This window comes from Cervus canadensis, chromosome 27 (assembly GCF_019320065.1).
Source record: "Cervus canadensis isolate Bull #8, Minnesota chromosome 27, ASM1932006v1, whole genome shotgun sequence".
In the NCBI taxonomy this organism is placed as follows: domain Eukaryota; kingdom Metazoa; phylum Chordata; class Mammalia; order Artiodactyla; family Cervidae; genus Cervus; species Cervus canadensis.
In genome coordinates, this window is record NC_057412.1 from 2,808,300 (window position 1) to 2,828,249 (window position 19,950).

A 19,950-nucleotide genomic window follows, 5' to 3' on the forward strand; every position below is an offset into this window, starting at 1 on the left:
CTCCAGGGGATCTTCTGAACCCAGGGGTCGAATCCGGGTCTCCTACCTTGCAGGCAGATTCTTTACCATCTGAGCCACTAGGGAAGCCCAGCCTTGAAATAATTTATGAATTCATTCCACCTCTGCAGCATAAAGGAGACAATTCTCCACCATTGAAAACGGCTACAGTGTATTACGGATTACGGCTGCTTAGAAATGAGACATTCAAAACCTTTGAAAATTCAAGACATTCCGGATATAGCCACCCAGGAATGTATTCGAAACAGTTTCCTGTGATGTCTCCACCACCTAATCACCTGTGCCCACGTGCGCTGACACTCATTAACGCGATTTCTAGAGGAGAAAATGAAGAACTCCTCCAAAACGACACCTGTATTTCCAACCTTCCCTAACTTCAAAAGATCCGAGCCTTTGCCACTACTGGCTGATGAATATATTTCCAAAGAGGTAGAGAACGAAGCGGAATGCTGGAGATCAGAGAGAGAAAAAGTGCACCCTCGATGCTATCAAAACATTATTAAATGCATTCCTTTGACGTTCTGACAGTAATTGCGCTGAGAGGGATTGGATTTTGTTAAAATTACTTTAAAAGGGTTGCTGAGAATTTCCTGCGGGAGGGACCAGCAAGCGGGGCACAGCCTTCGCTGGCTTTCCCTTTGTTGTCCCCGAAGCTCCGACGAGACTGGGCGCATCTGATTTTTGACAGCAGGAAGCCCTTGTAACAACATCCTGAGTCCCTCGGAAAGCTCCCTCCCAGTTCTCTTTTCCTCCATGACCAGCAGAGTGGGTAACCCAAGCTGATTCACCCGTGAGGTTTCTGCCTTCATCACCAAACCACGCATCCTTACGACCATCATTTCCCGCATCACGGCAGAGCTCTGACACCGCAGGTTACACGAGGGGATTGTTAACAAGAGCCAAAAATAGGGTTATTCACTTACAATTTCTGAATGTTCCCTTCCTTGCTGATCAAAACTCAAAAGAGTTCTGATGAATCGTGATTTCCTGACAGTGTGTGTGACTAAAAATACATACATGGAGAAATTTTCTTACCTTGGTGAGGAAATGATCTGCCTGAATGGGGCCTGGTCAAGGCTGGCTCCTCCCCCCAGTTCCCCCCAAGCCCGGGACCTCCCCCTCCCCCCAGCTCCCCCCAAGCCCGGGACCTCCCCCTCTCCCCAGTTCCCCCCCAAGCCCGGGACCTCTCCCACAGGGTCCCCCCCCACCTCCCGAGCTTGAGACCTCCCCCACGTGTTCCCCCCCAGCCCAGGACCTCCCCACCTTGTGTCCCCCCACCCCCAACCTGGGACCTCCCCCTAGGGTCCCCCCTGTAACAGAGAGTTCCCCACAATGAGCCCCAATCCAAGATTGGGACTTCCCCTCGGCATCTCCCACCCCCCCCACCAAGACCTCCCTGCTGTGCCCCAGATTCAGGCACAGGGCAGAGCATCCCCGGAGCCAAGCCCATTGGTAAAGTTAAGTGAAGGAAGCCACTTGTAAAAGACCATATGTTGTTTCCATTTATATGCATGATCCAGAACAGGCAGATTCAAAGAGACAGAAAGAAGACTAGTGGTTATGACTAGGGGGTGGTGGGCGGGGTGGGAATGGAGAGTGACTGCCAGTGGGTACAGGGCTTCTTTTGGGGGGTGATGGAAATATTCTAGAATTAAGGCAGTGGGTATAGTTGCACAACTCTGAATATACTGAAAATGACTGAATTGTACACTTTAAAATGATAACTAATGATTGTGAGCTGTATCTCAATACAAAAAATTTTAAACATTGTGTGCATATCTATATAATTCCTTGATCTTGGTTTTTTAAATGAGAATCAATTAAACATGAGCCCTAATTTTTCTCAGTAACCCAGAGTAATTATGAATTATAACTCCATGAAGGAAGAACTATGCATTTATTGATGAAGTCAACAGTTTTTTGGAAGGAAAAGAGGGCACTTTCATTTATTTTAATTTTACTATATTCTGTTGACCTTATTTTAGTCTAGCACTGAAAGTCGGCCCCACCACCAACAGCAGCACTGCTGAGAATTCTGTCTCCATTCTGGTTGCTTGCAAAACTCCTCCTCAAGAGGGAACAAGGTATTCAAAAAAAAAAAAAGTTTTTCATAATTATTTGCAAGGTTGGTTTGGCTTATGGGGAACAAGCCTTACTTTCAAAGGCAAGTTCACAATTCACGTAGTAATTCAATTCCATTGAATAAAATAGCTATGAGCAATTACCATATGTAAAGCAAATACAGGGAAAGCACCATCAAGCATTGCTAAAATGTACGGCAAAAACCACTACAATATTGTAAAGTAATTAGCCTCCAACTAATAAAAATAAATGAAAAAAAAAAAATCTCATGCCATCCTAACATCGATCCTTCTTTCAGGCACCTGAGCAAGAGTTTTTATTATTTTGGAAATAATAATAACAAGAGCAGCCAACACTTAACATGCCCCTATTACATACCAAACGCAGTTCCAAGTTCTTTCCATATAACAACTCCTTTCCCCTTATGCCAACCATGAGATGAGTGTCATGATTGCTCCCATTTTACAGAAGAGACTGAGGTTCAGAGTGGTTAACTAACCAGGCTAGGGTCACATAACTATCCGAAGGACAGAGCCAGGATGGACTCAGCCCTGCGCGGCTTGCACTGCAGCATGGCGCTGTGTGTCCAGCCCAGGGTTGGTGGCCAGCATCACGGCGCAGCCCTTACCTGTGGACCACCCCGGCCCGATGCAGGTGCTCCACTGCAGAGATGAGCTGCCGGATGTATCTGCGGGCTTCCGCCTCCTCCAGCCGCTTCTTCTCGTAGATTTTGTGCATCAGGTTGCCCCCAGGGCACAGCTCCATGACCAGGTAGTAGCTGTTCTCCGTCTCCAAGATATCGAGGAGCTGGGTGATGTTGGGATGGCGGATCATCTGCTGGATCTGCCCCTCTCGCCGAAGGTTTTTGGTGACATAGGTGTCTTTCTTGGCTCGCTTCTTGTCAATGACCTTGATGGCCACCTAAGGAGATACCAGGAACGCGGCGGTTACTAGACACTGCAGGCGAAGTTTACCCACCTGATTAGCCACAAAACCCTAGGAAGACACATCACTCCTTCTCTGCACCAGGAGCAGAACCTGATCTGAAGTAGCATCCAGGGAGAAGAGAAAAATGTTACATCAGCAAAGGTCAGAAGAGTCAACCTCGAAGGAAGAGAATGACATTCACTCGGGCGAGCTCGAGTAAGTCTGGAAGGCTCAGTGAAGAGTCAGTGTCAAATCTGGTGTTTCATCCTGCGGAGAAAACACCAAGGTCACCTCCAGCCAAGGCCGCTCCTGGCCCCCGCCCCACCCCGCTCAGACCTCGTAATGGCTCCAGGTTGGGTCCCCCCAGGCCTTCGTTTCTGAAACAGCCAAATCTGCCCCCACCTTTGGTTCTGGGGCGTGTTTAGGGAGCTGAGGGGTGCAATGCGCAGGGATCTGGGATCTCTGCCCTTCTCTGCCCCGCACCAGGCCCTCAGGTCCGGCTGTCCCTGGCTTCCAGGGGTCACCTCTTTGACTCTGAATCATGACGTAGGTCCTCTTGGCCCCAAGTCAGGCCCAACATGTCGCTGCTCCAGAGACACATCTCCGCTGCTGCCTGGACACCCCTCCTGGGCCACTTCCCCCACTATCAACACGTCACGTGTGTAGACCCTCCAGCTGTGCAGAGAGGGAAGGAAGGAAGGAGGAAGGGGAGGAAAGGAGAACGGAAGTAAGGATGGAGGGATGAAGGGGGAGAGAGGACTTCTGCCCAAGTCTCCACCCCTCCTTCGTTAGCTGTCACCAATTCACTCACCCAGCCTTAAAACACACCACTGTTCTGCCCACTTCTTCTTACTCAGGTCTTCTCCCCTCTCCAAGGTGACCACCAGTGACACCTCATCGCCGGCTTGTGCTAACTGCCTCTGCCACTTTCTCTTCCCCTCTGTTCCCATGCCAGGCTGGATTCCTTCAGGACCTTGCCTCCCAGCCTTCAGATGCCCTGTCTCCGTGGGAGACTCTAGCAACCCAAGGGACATTCTTCTATGAGGCTGTCAAGCCACTGGGCTGCAGGACAGAACACTAGAGCTATTTTCTACTTATTTTTTTTCTTGTAATTATATTTTATAACTGCTTCATAATGCATTCAGTGTCCAAAAGTGTGATATAGATTAATTAATAAAGGAATAGTAGATGATAGATAGACAGATGCTGGGAAAAGACTGAAGACAGGAGAAGAGGGAGCTGAGGATGGCATCACCAACTCAACGGACATGAAGCTGGGTGAACTCCGGGAGACAGTGAAGGACAGGGAGGCCTGGCGTGCTGCAGTCCATGGGGTCCAAAGAGTCAGACACGACTGAGCGACTGAACAACAGACAGGCAGATACATGTCTGTACAAAGGGGCTCAAATGTTCTTTTCTTTTCTTTTTTTTAACACTAATCCTCTATCCCTGAGTCCTCCCAGGTCCTGGCAACCCCCACTCAAATTGTAATTTTTCAATGGGAGGATAACTGATTCACACCATTGTGTCGGCTTCAAATGTTATTTTCTTGACAACTGTGTGATAAAAATAAAAGTCTGGCCACCGCTGCTCTGGACTATGACGTCAATGTCCTACCTCTTTTCCTTGATACTCATCTGGGCCCCTTGAATTCACACTCTGCCCTGCCTTGATATCAGTGGGTCTAGAACTCTGATTTCTTGCTTAAAGCTCTTTGGGGGCTCTCTGCTGCCCATCGGGCAAGGTCCACGGCCTCAGCCCAGCACTGAAGCTTCTTCTCCACCAACCCCGCCACTGTTCAGCCCAGACTCCCAGCTCCCCAGAGCAGGTCTCCTCATTCCCCCTGACCACATGCTCAGCCACTCTCCACCCTCTTTACACCTTCAAATCCTCAGACACTAACTCCAGTCCCACCTTCCTTCCACAAAGTCTCTTTAACGCTCCCGTCTTATGCTCCCACCACACCTACCACCCGCCATTCCATTTAAAGCACCAATCCCTCCCCTTAACACAGGGGCCACTCCCCACTCTGCCACACACGATCCTTTATAAACAATGAGTGACCAACAGGTTACTAACCAAGCAAATCAGGGGACCCTTTTTTTTTTAATCACTGAAGCAAAACTAGCTGAAAACAGCTTAATCTAGCTGTAAACAGTTTATCATTTCTTCTAGAACAGTCTTTAAAAAAAAAAAACTTGAGATGTAATTGACATATAACATTGTATTAGTTTTAGGTACGCAACATAGGGATTTGGTGTATGTCTCTATTGGGAAGTGTTTACCACAATAAACCAGGTAAACATCCATCACTATAGTTATAAACTTATGTGTGTATGATAAGAATCTATGATCTTCCGTATTAGCAACTTTTCAAATATACAATACGGTACTGCTAACTACTAGAGGAGGAAATGGCAGCCCACTCCAGTATGCTTGCCTGGAGAATCTGATGGACAGAGGAGCCTGGCGGACTACAGTCCATGGGGTCGCAAGAGTCGGACACGACTGAGCGACTAACGCTTCCTTTCATTTTCATAGCTAACTAGTCACCATGCTGCCCGTTACATCCTTCAGACTTATCTTACAACCAGAAGGTTTGTATCTTTAGACCACCTTCGCCCATTTTAATGGAGATTATCAGGCCCTTAAACCACAGATATGACCAAGAGGGGACAATCAGCCACTGGACCAGATAAATCGGAACCTGCAACATCCCAGGGCGATGTGAGGCTGATGCTGTCTGCCCACAGAAGTGGGCTGTAGTTTGGTCTACCAGTTCAGTATATACAAAACCAAAAGCTTTAAAAGCTGTACTCATTTGTGACAAAATATATGTATATATGCATAACACATGCACATATATATACACACAAATATATATCCATCATCTTGTGGAGGTGGAAAGAGGAATGCTGAAAAGTACAATTAGATTCTGTCTGCTCAACTCTATGTTGCAACGTTTTAAAAATTACACCCTTTGGCAGTGAAATTCTTAAAAGTACTGTGAATAAACAACAGTCTGAAAGCCCGGCAGTAATATGATCTGCCTTTCTTAACAAAGCACACAATTATTAGGAGGATAATTTATTTAGCTCTTTCATTGCCTGGAGTAGGTTATATAATGGCCACCCAAAGACATTAAGCCCCCACCCCTAGACCGTGTGAATGTGATCTTATTTGGAAAAAGTGAAGGATGCTGAAATGAGATTAACCTACATTATCTGGGTGGCACTAAGGGTCACCACAAGTGTCCCCATAAAATAGAGGCAGTGGGAGATTTCACACAAATACACAGAGAAGTCCAAGAGGTGAAGTGGGCAGAGATGGCAGGGATGGAATAACACGGCCACCAGGAGCTGGGAGAGGTGAAGGACGGATCCACCCAGAGCCATCGGAGGGAGCACAGCCTTGTTGACACCTTGACTTTGGTCCAGTGAAATTGACTCTGGACTTCTGGCCTCCACAACTGTGAGAGAAGAAACTTCTGTTGTTTTACGTTACCAAGTTTGCGGTAACACATTACAGCGTGTGTGGGTGCATGCTAAGGCACTTCAGTCGTGTCCGACTCTGTGTGACCCTATGGACTGCAGTCCACCAGGCTCCTCTGTCCATGGGATTCTCCAGGACAGAATACTGGAGTGGGTTGCCATTCCTTCCTCCAGGGGGTGTTCCTGACCCAGGGATCAAACCCACGTCTCCTGGAGCCGCCTGGGAAGCCCACGCATCACAGCAGCAACAAGAAAGTAACACACCAGGGGTCCACTCTCCCATCATCTGACATCTTGGTTCCCAAGTTCTGCTGATTCTGACAGTCCTTTTGTGAAAACCCCGAACCTTAGGCAGCCCCACCTAGAGAAGCTATCCTATAAAGGCCCCTCTCTATTTTTAAACGCCTTCACTTGTAAGCAGCGCTAAACTTGTAAACTCTGTACTGATAATACTGAAGATGGAATGATGTTCTTGCTTACACAAAACCATTTAATCAACTTTGTCTGTAACAACTGAAATGGGGTGGAGGGGAAATGAATGGGAAATTAAGGAATTGGCAGTGATCAATGGGAGACATCTAATTTAATCTGACAGTAATCAGAGATTTACAGGCACTAATTCTACCCAGGGGAAGCCCAGTGTGATGGTGGGTCTCTAACTGAAAAGATAAACTGCTTCAGTCCGGAGAGTTTTAAAGAGTAAAATTAAATCTGCACAGACAGACAGGACCCAAGTTGATGGACCAGACTAGAACTCCCAACATGGTCTTTGAGTTTGTGATTGGGGTATGGGGCGGAGGGGTGGGAGGTGTTGTCAGGGGAATTTGTGAGTTTCATCCTGAGCATATGGGGAAAGAAGTTTTGCTGTGAAAGGTCAATAAAACAAAGACTCCAACTTTTTGATGGCTTCAAGTTGCACAGCCTCCTAAAATTTTACAGAGGAATCCGGTTTCAAAGATTGCCCCCACATTTCCAAGTAAGTAGCAAAGTCTGGGAAATTGCTAGAGAGAGATGAACACAGCACCAGTGGACCACAGGTGAAACTGATCCTTCATCAGCTTCTCATTAACTAAGACACCGCACTTCTCACAGTATGGCAACTCCCACCCCATCACCACTCCCAGGCTCCTGCAGAAAACAAACAAACAAAAAAACCTCTCAGTGTATAAAATCAGCAAACTTTTAAATAGCTAAGCTCACACAAAAGGAAAGGAAATATCCCAAGGCCAAAAAAACCAAATTGAATAGATCCAAGATGAGGAGGAGGCAGCTACGGGGTAGAGAAACAGAAGATAGAGGGAAGCAGGGGTGACGCAAGGAAGGAGATCCTGAGAAAGCAAAGAGAGACGGAAGAGGCTGGCCTGAGGGGAAGGGAAGCCCGGCTCCCTCCCACACGGGGAAGGAGGAGAAAGAGAAACACGTGGATCCTAATTCCTCCAGAGAGGGGCCAGCTGCAGAAAGGCACTCATGAAAATTCCAACACAGAATTTTACTTAGAATGAGGGATGCACAAAGCATGTGGCCCCAGTCTTGGCATACACTTCCATAGACCCATGGGTATGCAGAAATGATGTTCATAAAGCACTTAGTAAAATGTCTGGCACTTAATAAGAGCTCCTTCAAAAGATATTCTTATAATCATTATCGCTTTGCTTTCACTGAGGCCACCTGTCGAGGGTGAAGAGCATTCAAAACTTAGTTCAGCCAAGAAAAAAAAAAGTGCATTGCTTTGACCTGTCACTTTAGCATATTAAATAAAAAAAAAAAAAGCAGCAGCAGCTTGAATCACATTTGAGTGTTTCGAACTCTCTGGAACAGAGCTGCTTTTAAATCCCAAGGCGGTGGTTTAATATTAGTCTACTCTCTCATCTTCTTTAAATATTGACTTCGTTGAGATTGCCTACATAGGATCAGACTTAACAGGATTTAAAATAATTCATCCCTTCATCCTGGATCACCCTTCACTGCCTTTAAAATTCATTCCTCTGAAATACATCAAGGATGGGTCACGCATCCAATCTCCAAAATGAAAAGGCAGATGTAAAATGGATCTTCATATGACAGAGAGGAAGGAAAACACTGATCAAAGAAATTCCTCTTTAATATCACAGAAACATGCATATATGCTTCACCCATTATACAATGTACAATGCGTTTCTGTACATGCAGCCTTCCCTTAATCAAAGCATTTGTGATGTTTTCAATAATCAGAATGCATGGAGAATAGGAGGCTCCGATCTGATTGAATTTTCTTTTTATGTAAAAATGAGCCAAAAAGAGCTTTCTTTCCAGACCGTGTTGGTTTCTTAATAAACACACTATGTTAAACTGGAGTGAATCTTTTCTTCTTTAGCAAACTCTTATAAAGGCACCTAAAATATAGTTGACACTGTTCTACACGCCAAGCGTACGCTATGAAAGAGACATGGATCTTCAGGCCTACTTGTGGCCATAATTCAGATTTTTTATAGTGATTTAAGATGACCATCTGTCACAGGCTGAATCGTCTCCCCCCCAACACCCCACCCCCAAATCCACACGTTGAAGCCTTAACCCCTAATATGACTCTATATGGAGAGAGCTGTATGCAGTAAAAAGGTGAAACGGGGCCAAGAGGTGGGGTTATTGCTGCTGTTCAGTCACTAAGTCACGTTCGACTCTGTGTGACCCCATAGATTGCAGCACGCCAGGCTTCCCTGTCCTTCACTGTCTCCCACAGTCTGCTCAAACTCGCATCCCACTGAGTCAATGATCTCGTCCTCTGTCGCCCCCTTCTCCTCCTTCCCTCAATCTCTCCCAGCATCAGGATCTTTTCCAATGAGTCAGTTCTCCACATCAGATGGCCAAAGTACTGGAGCTTCAGTTAAGGGTGGGGACCTAATCTAGTTGGACTGGTGTCCATATATGAAAAGGAAGAGATGCCAGTGATCTCTCTCCACACTTGCATGGAGGAAAGGCCTGGCCACAGCAAGAAGCCGGCCATCTACCAAGCAAGGAGAAGCCTCATGAGAGAGCAACCCTACCGGCACCTGGATCTGGGGCTCCCAGCCTCCATAAATGTGAGAAGGTAAGTGTCTGTCACTTAATCCATACAGTCTGTGATCTGCTGCGGCTACCCAAGCAGACTCATGGACCACCCGAGCATCACACAATTCTACGAGATGCCTTTACCCTGCAGAAGAGCGAGACTATAAGTAAGAACCGAGGGGGAGCGTCCATCCTCCAAGGGCTGGGGTTCGGTCTGCTTTTGTCCACACCCTGGCAGCTCAGAAGGCGGCAGACCGCAGCAGCCAGATACGCAGGTTCCCAGGCTGGGCACCTGGACCTCAAAGCCGGCTCCTGCCACCTGGTGCCTCGGACCTCGCTAAGCTTCAGCATCCTCGTTGTTACAAAAACTGGAGGGGGGAATCATAATGCCTACCTTAAGTGGATGCTGGGGATACATTGACAAAGAAGAAAACCCAGGAAGGGTGGTGAGCCCCAGGAATGTTCCTGGAAGCCCTTGGTAAGTGTCCACTGTTAGGGTCTGTGTGTTTTGCGTAGGAAGAGTGTGTAGAACCAGAAGCCAGGAAGCCCCCCCCCCACCTGGCTCCCACCCCTGCCACTCCCTGAGGTCCTCAGCAGGGTCCCCAGGGCATCCTGACCACGCAGTCCATGAGGCCGCTCTCCCTCCTAGCCTCCTGCTGTTCCTCCCAGCCCGATGTCCCCAAGGTGCTGCAGGCCACCTCCTTCCTCACATTAGCAGTGTACCGTCTACCTCCTCCACTTCCTGGATGCCTACGAGCATCCATTTAATGACCAGGCCCACCACCTACATCTGCTTACACCTCTTTCCCAGATGTTTTTTTTTTAAGTTATTCATTTTAAATTGGAGGATAATTACTTTACAATATTTTGATGCTTTTTGCCATACATCAACATGAACCGGTCATAGGTAGACACGTGTGTCCCCACCCCCCTCCCCGATCCTGAACCCCCCTCCCATATCCCTCCCCACCTCATCAGTCCCGGTTGTCATAAAGCACTGCCTGGGACATCTCCACGTGAATGGTCCTCTGGCTTCCCAAGGACTTCCCAGGTGGCGCAGAGGTAAAGCTAGCAAATACAGGATACTCCAGCTGGATTCCTGGGTCGGGAAGATCCCCTGGAGGAGGAAATGGCAACCCACTCCGGTATTCTTGCCTGGAGAATCTGAAGCACAGAGGAGCCCAGTGGGCTACAGTCCAGGGGGTTGCAAAGAGTCAGACACGACTGAGTGACTGACACACACTGGCTCCCCAAACCCATCTCTTCCCCCTACTCCCCCCTGAAGCAGGTGCCCTTGAAGCCCAACCACGCATCCTCCTCCATCCATCACACCCCTAGTCCCACACGTAATTATCCACCAGGGCCTCCACCTCGTAAAGTCTCCACACGCCCTCTCCTCCCCAACCTCGCTGGGCGGCTGGCTGCACCACCATCCCGTCTGGAGGTCTCCCACCCCTGCCTGGAATTCCCTCCCACACAGGGCTCTCGGTCAGAGCAACTCCCAACTCCTAACTCCTCTCTCTGACCTCAGATTATAGTTTGTTTCTCCAGCCCAGACTGGCTCGAGCCACCCTGCAATTCCCCAGCTGTCACACCCATCACAGACACTCTTAACGGTGGGGGGCCACCCTCCACCCTCATTTCCAGGAAGGCAGCTGTCTGGCCTTCCAGCACTGTGCTTGGCTCATCCAGGGCGAGGACAGGAGGGGAAGAAATCAAAGAAAGGTCCCAGCCGTCTGCTACAGCGGCTCATCTCTATGCCTGCCGTGGGTAAGCTGGCCGCTTAAGCAACACCTTCCCGCCACTTTTTCAGCTTCAACACAGGCTGACCAAAGCCTTCCCTTCAACCATGAAAATTACAAAATGTGACGCCACCTGTGCGTGTGGTTTCAGCTCGTGTGTGACTGTGATGCAGAAACACGCTTTCCCACTCTTACCCCCTCTCCAAAAGTCTCCAGGTGAGAGACTTCCCTAACCAGCCTGATTAGAGCTGCACCACGCCCTCCACCCCCTACCCTCCAGGACAGCAATCCACAACCCCCTCACTGCCTTCTGGTTTTCCATTGGTTCCATTAGGGCTTTCCTCCTCCATGGCACAAAGTGCTCCCTGATGTGGACTGGTCCTGCTGAACCCTTCTCACTGCTTTTCCAGTCTCCTCCTTTTTGTAAAATAGCTCAAATGGTAAAGAGTCTGCCTGCAATGCAGGAGACCCGGGTTTGATCTCAGGGTCGGGAAGATCCCCTGGAGAAGGAAACAGCAACCCACTCCAGGATTCTTGCCTGGAGAATCCCCTGGAAGGAGGAGCCTGGCGGGCTACAGTCCACAGGGTCGCAAAGAGTCGGACACTACTAAGTAACTTCACTTTCTTCTAGAACCCGATCCCCACTGTCACTTCAAACAGAGCTCACTCCTCCGCGCCTGGTGCCTGGCAGTGTTGGGAACGCAGAAGAGGCTCAGGCAACGTGTACAGAGCCACTGAGACAGCCAAGGCTTGTGCGAGGGAAGGAGAGGAGAAGGGAGTAAGAGAGGGCGGGGGAAAGGGAGAAAGGATGGACAGACGGACGCTCCACTCCTCCCCAGTTAACGAGTGAGCCTCGTGGATTCCTGGACAAACGGCAGACAATGGACACAAAATGCTCACACTAGAGCAGAGATCAGATGACACGGAACAAACAGTGTCCGTGGTGGACTGTCTCAGGGTAAGCCAGGGCACAGAGAGAAGTTCAGGACCGCTGCCAGGCAACAGGGGGCGGACTGCGGTCCCCTGCTCCACTGGAGGCGCCCAGCCATCCTGCTGAAGAAAGCGCCCTCTCCCTTCCTAAGAGCCTGGCTGGGAGAAGTCACCAAGGAGAAGGAGAGCTGGAAGGACACCCATGGCCAGCAGTGAAGTGTGCCATCTGGGCACCTGGCGTCCACCGCAGAAGTAGCCTCCTGCTTCCCTCGATGCCCCCAAGTCCCTCCCTCCCAGCGTCTGGGCTGTGCCCCTGCCAGGTACCCTTCCTCCCTCCTCAACGTGTCTGCGCCATCTGCATCTTTTCCAGAATAGCTCCTCCAGAAGGACAGGCTGTGAGTGTGTGTGCACCAAGCTGCCTCTTTGGACCGCGTGGACCGTAGACCACCAGGCTCCTCTGTCCATGGGATTTTCCCGGCAAGAATAGTGGTGGAGTGGGTTGCCATGCCCTCCTCCAGGGGATCTTCCCAACCCAGGGATTGAACCCATGTCTCTGACGTCTCCTGCACTGGCAGGCAGGTTCTTTACCACTAGCGCCATCTGGGAAGAAAGCCCCCCTAAAGCAAAGACCAACCAGACACACCCAGAATCCCCATTTCTCCCAGAGAGTCACAGTCCTGAAGGTGCCTGGAGAACACATCACGCACCTGCCTCCTTCTCTGACCACATCTCCCTGCCGCCCCCTCTGCTCACCCGCGGGCTTCCCTGTAGGTCCTCTGATGAGGCACGGGTATTTCCGCCCCAGCCACAGACTCTCGCCCTCACCTCCAAGTCTTGCTGAGGCGGCACCACTCACAAGGCTCCCCTGACCCACTTATTAACAGCCAAATCCTCACTCCAGTCCCTAACATCTCATGGCAAATAGATGGGGAGAAAGGGGAAGCAGTGACAGGTGTTATTTCCTTGGGATCCAGAATCACTACAGATGGCGACTGCAGCCATGGGATTAAGACACTTGCTCCACTGAAGGAAATCTATGGGGACTTCCATCATGGTTCAGTGGCTGAGACTCCTTGCTCCCAGTGCAGGGTGCCTGGGTTCGATCCCTGGGCAGGGAACTAGACCCCGCATGCCACAACTAAGACCTGGTACAAACAAATAAGTAAATTTAAAAAAGAAAAAAGAAAAATCTATGACAAACCTAGACATTGTATTAAAAAGCAGAGACATCACTTTACCAACAAAAGGTCCATCTAGTCAAAGCTATGGTTTTTCCAGTAGTGATGTATGGATGTGCAAGTTGGGCCATAAAGAAGGCTGAGTGCTAAGGAATTGATGCTTTCAAATTGTGGTGCGAGAAGACTCTTGAGAGTCCCTTAGACCACAAGGAGATCACACCAATCCATTCTAAAGGAAATCAACCCTGAATATTCATTGGAAGAAGTTATGCTGAAGCTGAAACTCGAATACTTTGGCCACCTGATTCAAAGAGCCCACATGTTGGAAAAGACCCTGATGCTGGGAAAGATTGAGGGCAGGAGGAGAAGGGGGGAAACAGAGGATAAGATGGTTGGACGGCATGTCAATGGCCACGAGTTTGAGCAAACTCCAGGAGGTAGTGAAGGACAGGGAAGCCTGGCATGCTGCAGTCCATGGGGTCACAGAGTCAGGCACAGCTTGGTGACTGAACAGCAACAAAGCCTCACTCCAGTCTATTCCTCCCAATAGTGCACATCTCCTCTTAAACCCCACAGAACTCATCAACCGAGTGTGGAGTCTGCCTGACCCGCAGCTGCTGCAGAAGCAGGGGTCTGTCTCCTTTGCTGTCATGCTTTCAGCAACCAGAATGGTCTCTGGTTCACAGACAACACCCAACAAACATATCTTGGATGAATAAATGAATGACTGAATGAAAGCACAGCTGGAAGGAAAAGATTCTATTTTTACTAGATCAGAACCTGTTATGGACTGAATTGTGTCTCCCCTCAAATTCTTACGTTAAAGACTTAACCCCAAAGACACTACTAGGAGATGAGTTAAAGGTTAAATGAGGACATAAGGTTGGGGCCCTAATCCAACAGGATTGGTGTCCTTGTAAGAAGTGGAAGAAACACCAAGGATTCAGTCATACAGAGGACAAGCCATGCAAGGACACAGCAAGAAGACGGCCATCTGGAAGTCGAGGAGACAGGCCTCAGGAGAAATCTAACCTGCTGACACCTTGATCTGGGGCTTCTAGCCTGCAGAACTATGAGACAATAAACTTGTTGTTTCAGCCACCTGGCTGTGCTATTTTGTTATGCAGCCTGAGCGGACTTATACAGAAACTTCATCTAAGTTACTAGTGATAGGATGGCTCACGTTGTAGATCTCATCTACATCAATGAAATCTAGATGTATAGAAACCTAGACAATGTTGGATGAAGTAAACTGAGCAGGCGTGAGCTGGACGGGACGTCCCAAAATTCAGGAAGAAAACAGCATGGGGCTGAGAGCTCTGAGGCTCCAGGCCAAGCCTGAATTCAGGGTAAAAGGGCTGAAAACTGTGGCAGTCGGCATGACCCAGTGGGAAGTTTTGAAAATAAATTGGTTTCACACCTTCAGCGCATCAGAGTAGAGCATGAGCCTGTGTAGGGGATACTCATTTAGCAGAAAGCAGAAAATATCTTCTGCCGGCTGTATAATTAATTTCAGCGTCGCTCTAATTCAAGGAGAAATGACGCTGGACAGCAAACACAGATCGCAGTCTTTTATGGGGGTCCATTAATTGCTGTAATTTATGTTGCAGAGCAACACAGCTCTGACCCCTGGCTCCCTGCCAGCCACCCTCCTGGGACTCTACAATAAAATCTGTCTTTGTGGAAATGAGGGGGGACAGTTTCCTTCCCCAGTCTAAACAACGAAGCTCATTAGGGCTGACCTTGGTGATGAGAGCAGAACCCAGTGCTGGGCAGATGGGAGCAGAACCCAGGGTTGGGAGACCCTCCCACCCCCACCTCGGGAAGTTCTGAAGCCACCATCACCAGGATCTCTGAGCCCTGAGTCCAGCTCCAACTCAGAAAGCAAGTCACATCCCGACACCTAGAAACATCCTGCAGGTAGGAATCCAGAAACTGGTTCCTGCCAGGAGGAAAAGTGCAGAACAGAGGATGTTCGAGAGAGCTGGGTAGATGGGCCAGGCTGCCCAAGAAGGGCAGTAGTGGTGCAGTTGCTACAATTCCTATAAGTCCATCTACCGTCCACTTAGTTAAAATATGCAGGCTTCCTTTGTCATCAAAATGTTTTTATGATCCACAAGGATAAAAGGAAGCCCAAATTCCCTGCCCAACTGGAATTCACCAAAACGCAGAAATCCTAAGGGAAGATGAGGTACAAATTTAAAAAGATGAGGTATGAATTAAAACAGTTAATGCTAGAATCATTTCTCTTTGGTTTTGGAAAAGCATCAAAAAGCCCCAGCTCAGCAACAGACGATAAGTTTTTTGAGAGCATGGGTAATTCATCTTTGTATTCCCCACAGAGTCTGGCTCCGAAAGCACCAAATATACTACATCAATAAATATACTGATTAAAAGATTCAATGTCCATTTGTCTAAATTACCCTTTACCTCTGATCCCCCAGCAGCCCCTTCCTGCTCCAATTCTCTTCCAACTAGGCCCAACTTTCTCAATTTATTTATTTTTAATTGAAGGACAATTGCTTTACAATATTGTGTTGGTGTCTGCAATACATCAACATGAATCAGCCAAAGGTATACATATAATGGGGCTTCCCAAGTGGCATTAGTGGTTAAAAAAAAAAAAAAAAAAAAACCACCTGCCACTGCAGGAGATGTAACAGAGGCGGGTTCGATTCCTGGGTCTGCAAGATCCCCTGGAGGAGAACGTGGCAACCCACTCCAATATTCTTGCCTGGAGAATCCCATGGAAAGAGGAGCCTGGTGGGCCACAGTCCATGGGGTCACAAAGAGTCCAACACAACTGAAGCAACTTAGCAAGCGAGCAAGCATACATATAATGAATCAGAATGTAACTTGGAGCCAATATAGAGGAAGGCTCAAATTACATCACCTAGAAGCAAATCAATCCATGGAATTCAGAAGATAATGGGATGGTCAGGCTTGACTACCCTTCGTCAGCCATCACTGTCAACAGGCTGAGAACGGCAACTCCCCACTGCCCACAGGATACCCTACACGGACAGCCTGCGTCCAACCCTCCCATTGCAGCTCCTCCAAGACCATACCCACCATACTTCTGAGTTAATCGCTCCCCTCGTTATTGAGCCCATCATTATCACAACCTACCTGAATATTCACTGGAAGGACTGATGCTGAAGCTGAAACTCCAATACTTTGGCCACCTGATGTGAAAAACTGACTCATTGGAAAAGACTCTGATGCTGGGAAAGATTGAAGGCAGAAGGAGAAGGGGATGACAGAGGATAAGATGGTTGGATGGCATCATCAACTCAATGGACATGAGTTTGAGTAAACTCTGGGAGTTGGTGATGGACGGGGAGGCCTGGCACGCTGCAGTCCATGGGGTCGCAGAGAGTTGGACACGACTGAGCCACTGAACTGAACTGAACTGGCTGAGCACTTGACTCCCTTCCTCCCCACAAAACCCATCCACATGGCAACCAGTCACCCAATCTCATCTGGAAGTTTCCTTCCTCCCCACCTCCACCACCCCAACCCAGTCTCCTAAGGATTCCCTGGGGTTCCCTCAAGTCTCCACCTTCCTCCTTCTCTACTCACTGAGGCATCCCGGCTTTTTTTCCCCTTTAAGTCTTCACTGAATTTTTGTTACAGTATTGCTTCTGTTTTATGTTTTGGTTTCTCGGCTCTGAGGCAAGGGGGATCTTGGCTCCTTGTCCAGGGATAGAACCTGTACCCCCTGTATCACATGGTGAAATCTTAACCACTGGACCACCAGGGAAGTCCCTGGGTTTTCTTTCTAAGGACGGCTATGACCATCTTCTGTGCTTAGAAACTTTTAAAAGAAATTCAACTCCTTGAGGAGAAATTAAAATTTGTTCATGATCTGACACCAGCGCCCCCTTACCTACTTTTTCTTTTTTTGAAACAAAATTTTGACCAGCTTGAATTTTATCAACTTTCATTTAGCCTGAATGCTGTCAGTTGAATGAAGTTTTCATGCTTTAAATGTTTTTATATAATAGTGGTAGTGAGACACACAGTCCCGAAGATTTTGTTTGTCCTTCATTTATTTTTATTTGGATAAAAGACATCTAATATGAAATCAAGCATTACTAAGTACACCATCCAGTGGTGTCAAGTGCATTCACACTGTTGTGCAGCCATTACCACCACCCATCTCCGGAACTCCTTTCATCTTGCAAAACTGAAGCTCCTTACTCTTTAAGCAATAGCTCCCCATGACTTCCTCCTCTGTTAATCACCTTTCTTTGATTTGTCTTTTTTTTTTTTTTTTGAGATTCCATATGAGTGAGATCAGGCAATATCTGTGTTTCTGTGTCTGGCTTATTTTACTTAGCATAATGTCCTCCAGTTTCATCCACGTTGTCACAAATGTCAGGGTTTCCTTCCTTCTCATGCTCAATAATACTCTATCACATATATGTGCCGCATTTTTCTTTCTTTTTTTTTTGCATTTTCTTATCCATCTGTCCACAGATATTTTTTTTCCACACTGTGAATGATCCTTAACAAACTGTTGTACATTCTTTTTTTCATACTAAGTCTCTGAAGGCTGACGTGGATTTTAGACTCACAGCACATCTCAGTTTACACCAGGCACATTTCCAGGGCTTAATAGGCAGATGGAGTGGGTGGCCAGGGTTGGACAGGCAGGCCTGGTTCCATGGCTCTGACCGAGTCACTTACTCTCTGAGCCCAGGACCCAGCATAGCCTACCTGAGACAGAGCACTCACAAAGAGGTCTGGTGAAGGAAGAAAGGAATGAAGAGGTGCTCCTGGTCTTTGGCTGCACAGTGGGAAGGAGAATGCCAATCACACAGATTCGGAGTGAGAATAAAATCATGCCTTTTGGAGCCAAACTAAGATCGAGATCTATAACTGAGAAACCCCATGCAAGAAACTTAACCTCAATAAACTTCAAATTGTTGATCGGTCAACTGGGGGTGATAGTGGCCAGGATACACCGCATACAGAGGTTGGCATATAATAACCATTCACTAGCTGCAATTAAAACTGAGCAAACAATAGTGACATCACAGTGGGGAAAGGACATGAGTGCTGTAATCAATCACACCATGAGTACAGGGCAGGGAAGCCTGGTGTGCTGCAGTCCATGGGATCGCACAGAGTCAAACACAACAGCGACAATCACACCACACTTATAGGGAGGGGAAGAAAGGAAAAAAGGAAGAGAGGACCACAGTAAAGAGGAAGGAAAAGAGGCAGGGATTAAAGTAGGAAGGAAGGGAGAAAGAGGGATGGAGGGAAGGACTGCAAGGGGAGAGGTGGGTGTCTCACGGAAACCCTCAAGAAGAAAGATGACCTGCTCAAGGTGGAGAAGTTCACCAGCCCCCAGAAAATTGGGGGGGGGGGGGGAAGATGTGATGGTTCCAGAAAAAGAAACACAATAATAGTTGTGCGCCCACCAAGCCAAGAAATCCTTCCCAGCCCTCCCGCCTCCAGCCCCTCCGACGGCTGCTGCCCCTTCCCACGAGGTCCTCAGTCCTCGATGGTTCCCAGCGCCACGTGCACGCAAAGCTGCCTTCCTCTCCGCATAAATCACATGTTAAATACCAGGGCTGGCCCCAGCACCCATGCTCCTTGGAAAGAGAAAACTAGGTCTTCCTTCCCTGCTCGAGCTCTGATTTATACACCTCCATTTATGGTGTCAGTCGGCGTGAAAGCAGAATTTGTGTTCCTGCAATGACATCATAAATCTTCCCAGCTTCCCCTCCACTTGCTGGGAATCCTGAAAGCTCGGATTCCACTGACAGCAGATAAAGGCTCTTAGGGCCAGCCAGAAATTCACAAGCAGATAACAAGAGGGCTGGGTGGGCGGTGTGCGCATATTCGCAGGCACTCGGGCACAGCCCGCGGCCTGCAATAAGAGCGCCGAGGTGAGACCAGAATGCTCCAGGACTTCTTTTTAATACAGGTTGTTCCTTCCATCATCTGAATTAACATCTCCCAGTGTGTTCGTTTGCAAGGGCTGCCATAACAAACGACGTCAGATGGGGCGGCTTCAACAACAGAAATTTATTTTCATCCACAGAGGATTGGGTAAAGAACGATGTGCTACATATATACGATGGAATATTACTCGGCCATAAAAAGGAAGGAAATTGTTATTTGCAGCAACACAGATGGACCTGGAGATTATCTAAGTGAAGTAAATCAGAAAGACAAATATCACATGATAAGACTTATAAGTGGAATCTTAAAAATGATGCAAATGAACAAACTCACAGACTTAGAACACAAACTTAAGCTTACCAAAGCGGGGAGGTGGGAAAGAGGGATAAATTAAGAACTCTCTTGTCATTTTTGTTTGTAGCTGCCTTTAGTGATACACAAAGTTTAGGAAACACCAGATAACTACACTCTCTACTCCATACCATTTGTCCCTTTAAAGTTTAGCAAAAAATAAAGAGACAGAAAAGGGATGCAAGGATGGATTCCTAAAGATTTCCTGAAACGAATCCTGATTGAAAATTTCCAGGATTTCAATATGTACACGTAAAAATCCAATCCTTTGCAGTGAATAGTCAG

General features: G+C 48.0%; 1 protein-coding gene across 2 annotated transcripts in view; it reads right to left on the reverse strand.

The window, feature by feature from the left end:
* Positions 1-19,950, reverse strand: part of HUNK (hormonally up-regulated Neu-associated kinase) — a 124,009-nt gene that overhangs the window by 76,128 nt on the left and 27,931 nt on the right. For both annotated transcript variants that reach the window (XR_006265814.1, XM_043448852.1), the window contains exon 2: positions 2,729-3,021. Coding sequence is in view for 1 of the 2 variants with exons in the window: in XM_043448852.1 (XP_043304787.1) it covers positions 2,729-3,021 (293 nt within the window). In the remaining variant the exon portion in view is untranslated. The remainder of the gene's footprint in view (positions 1-2,728; positions 3,022-19,950) is intronic.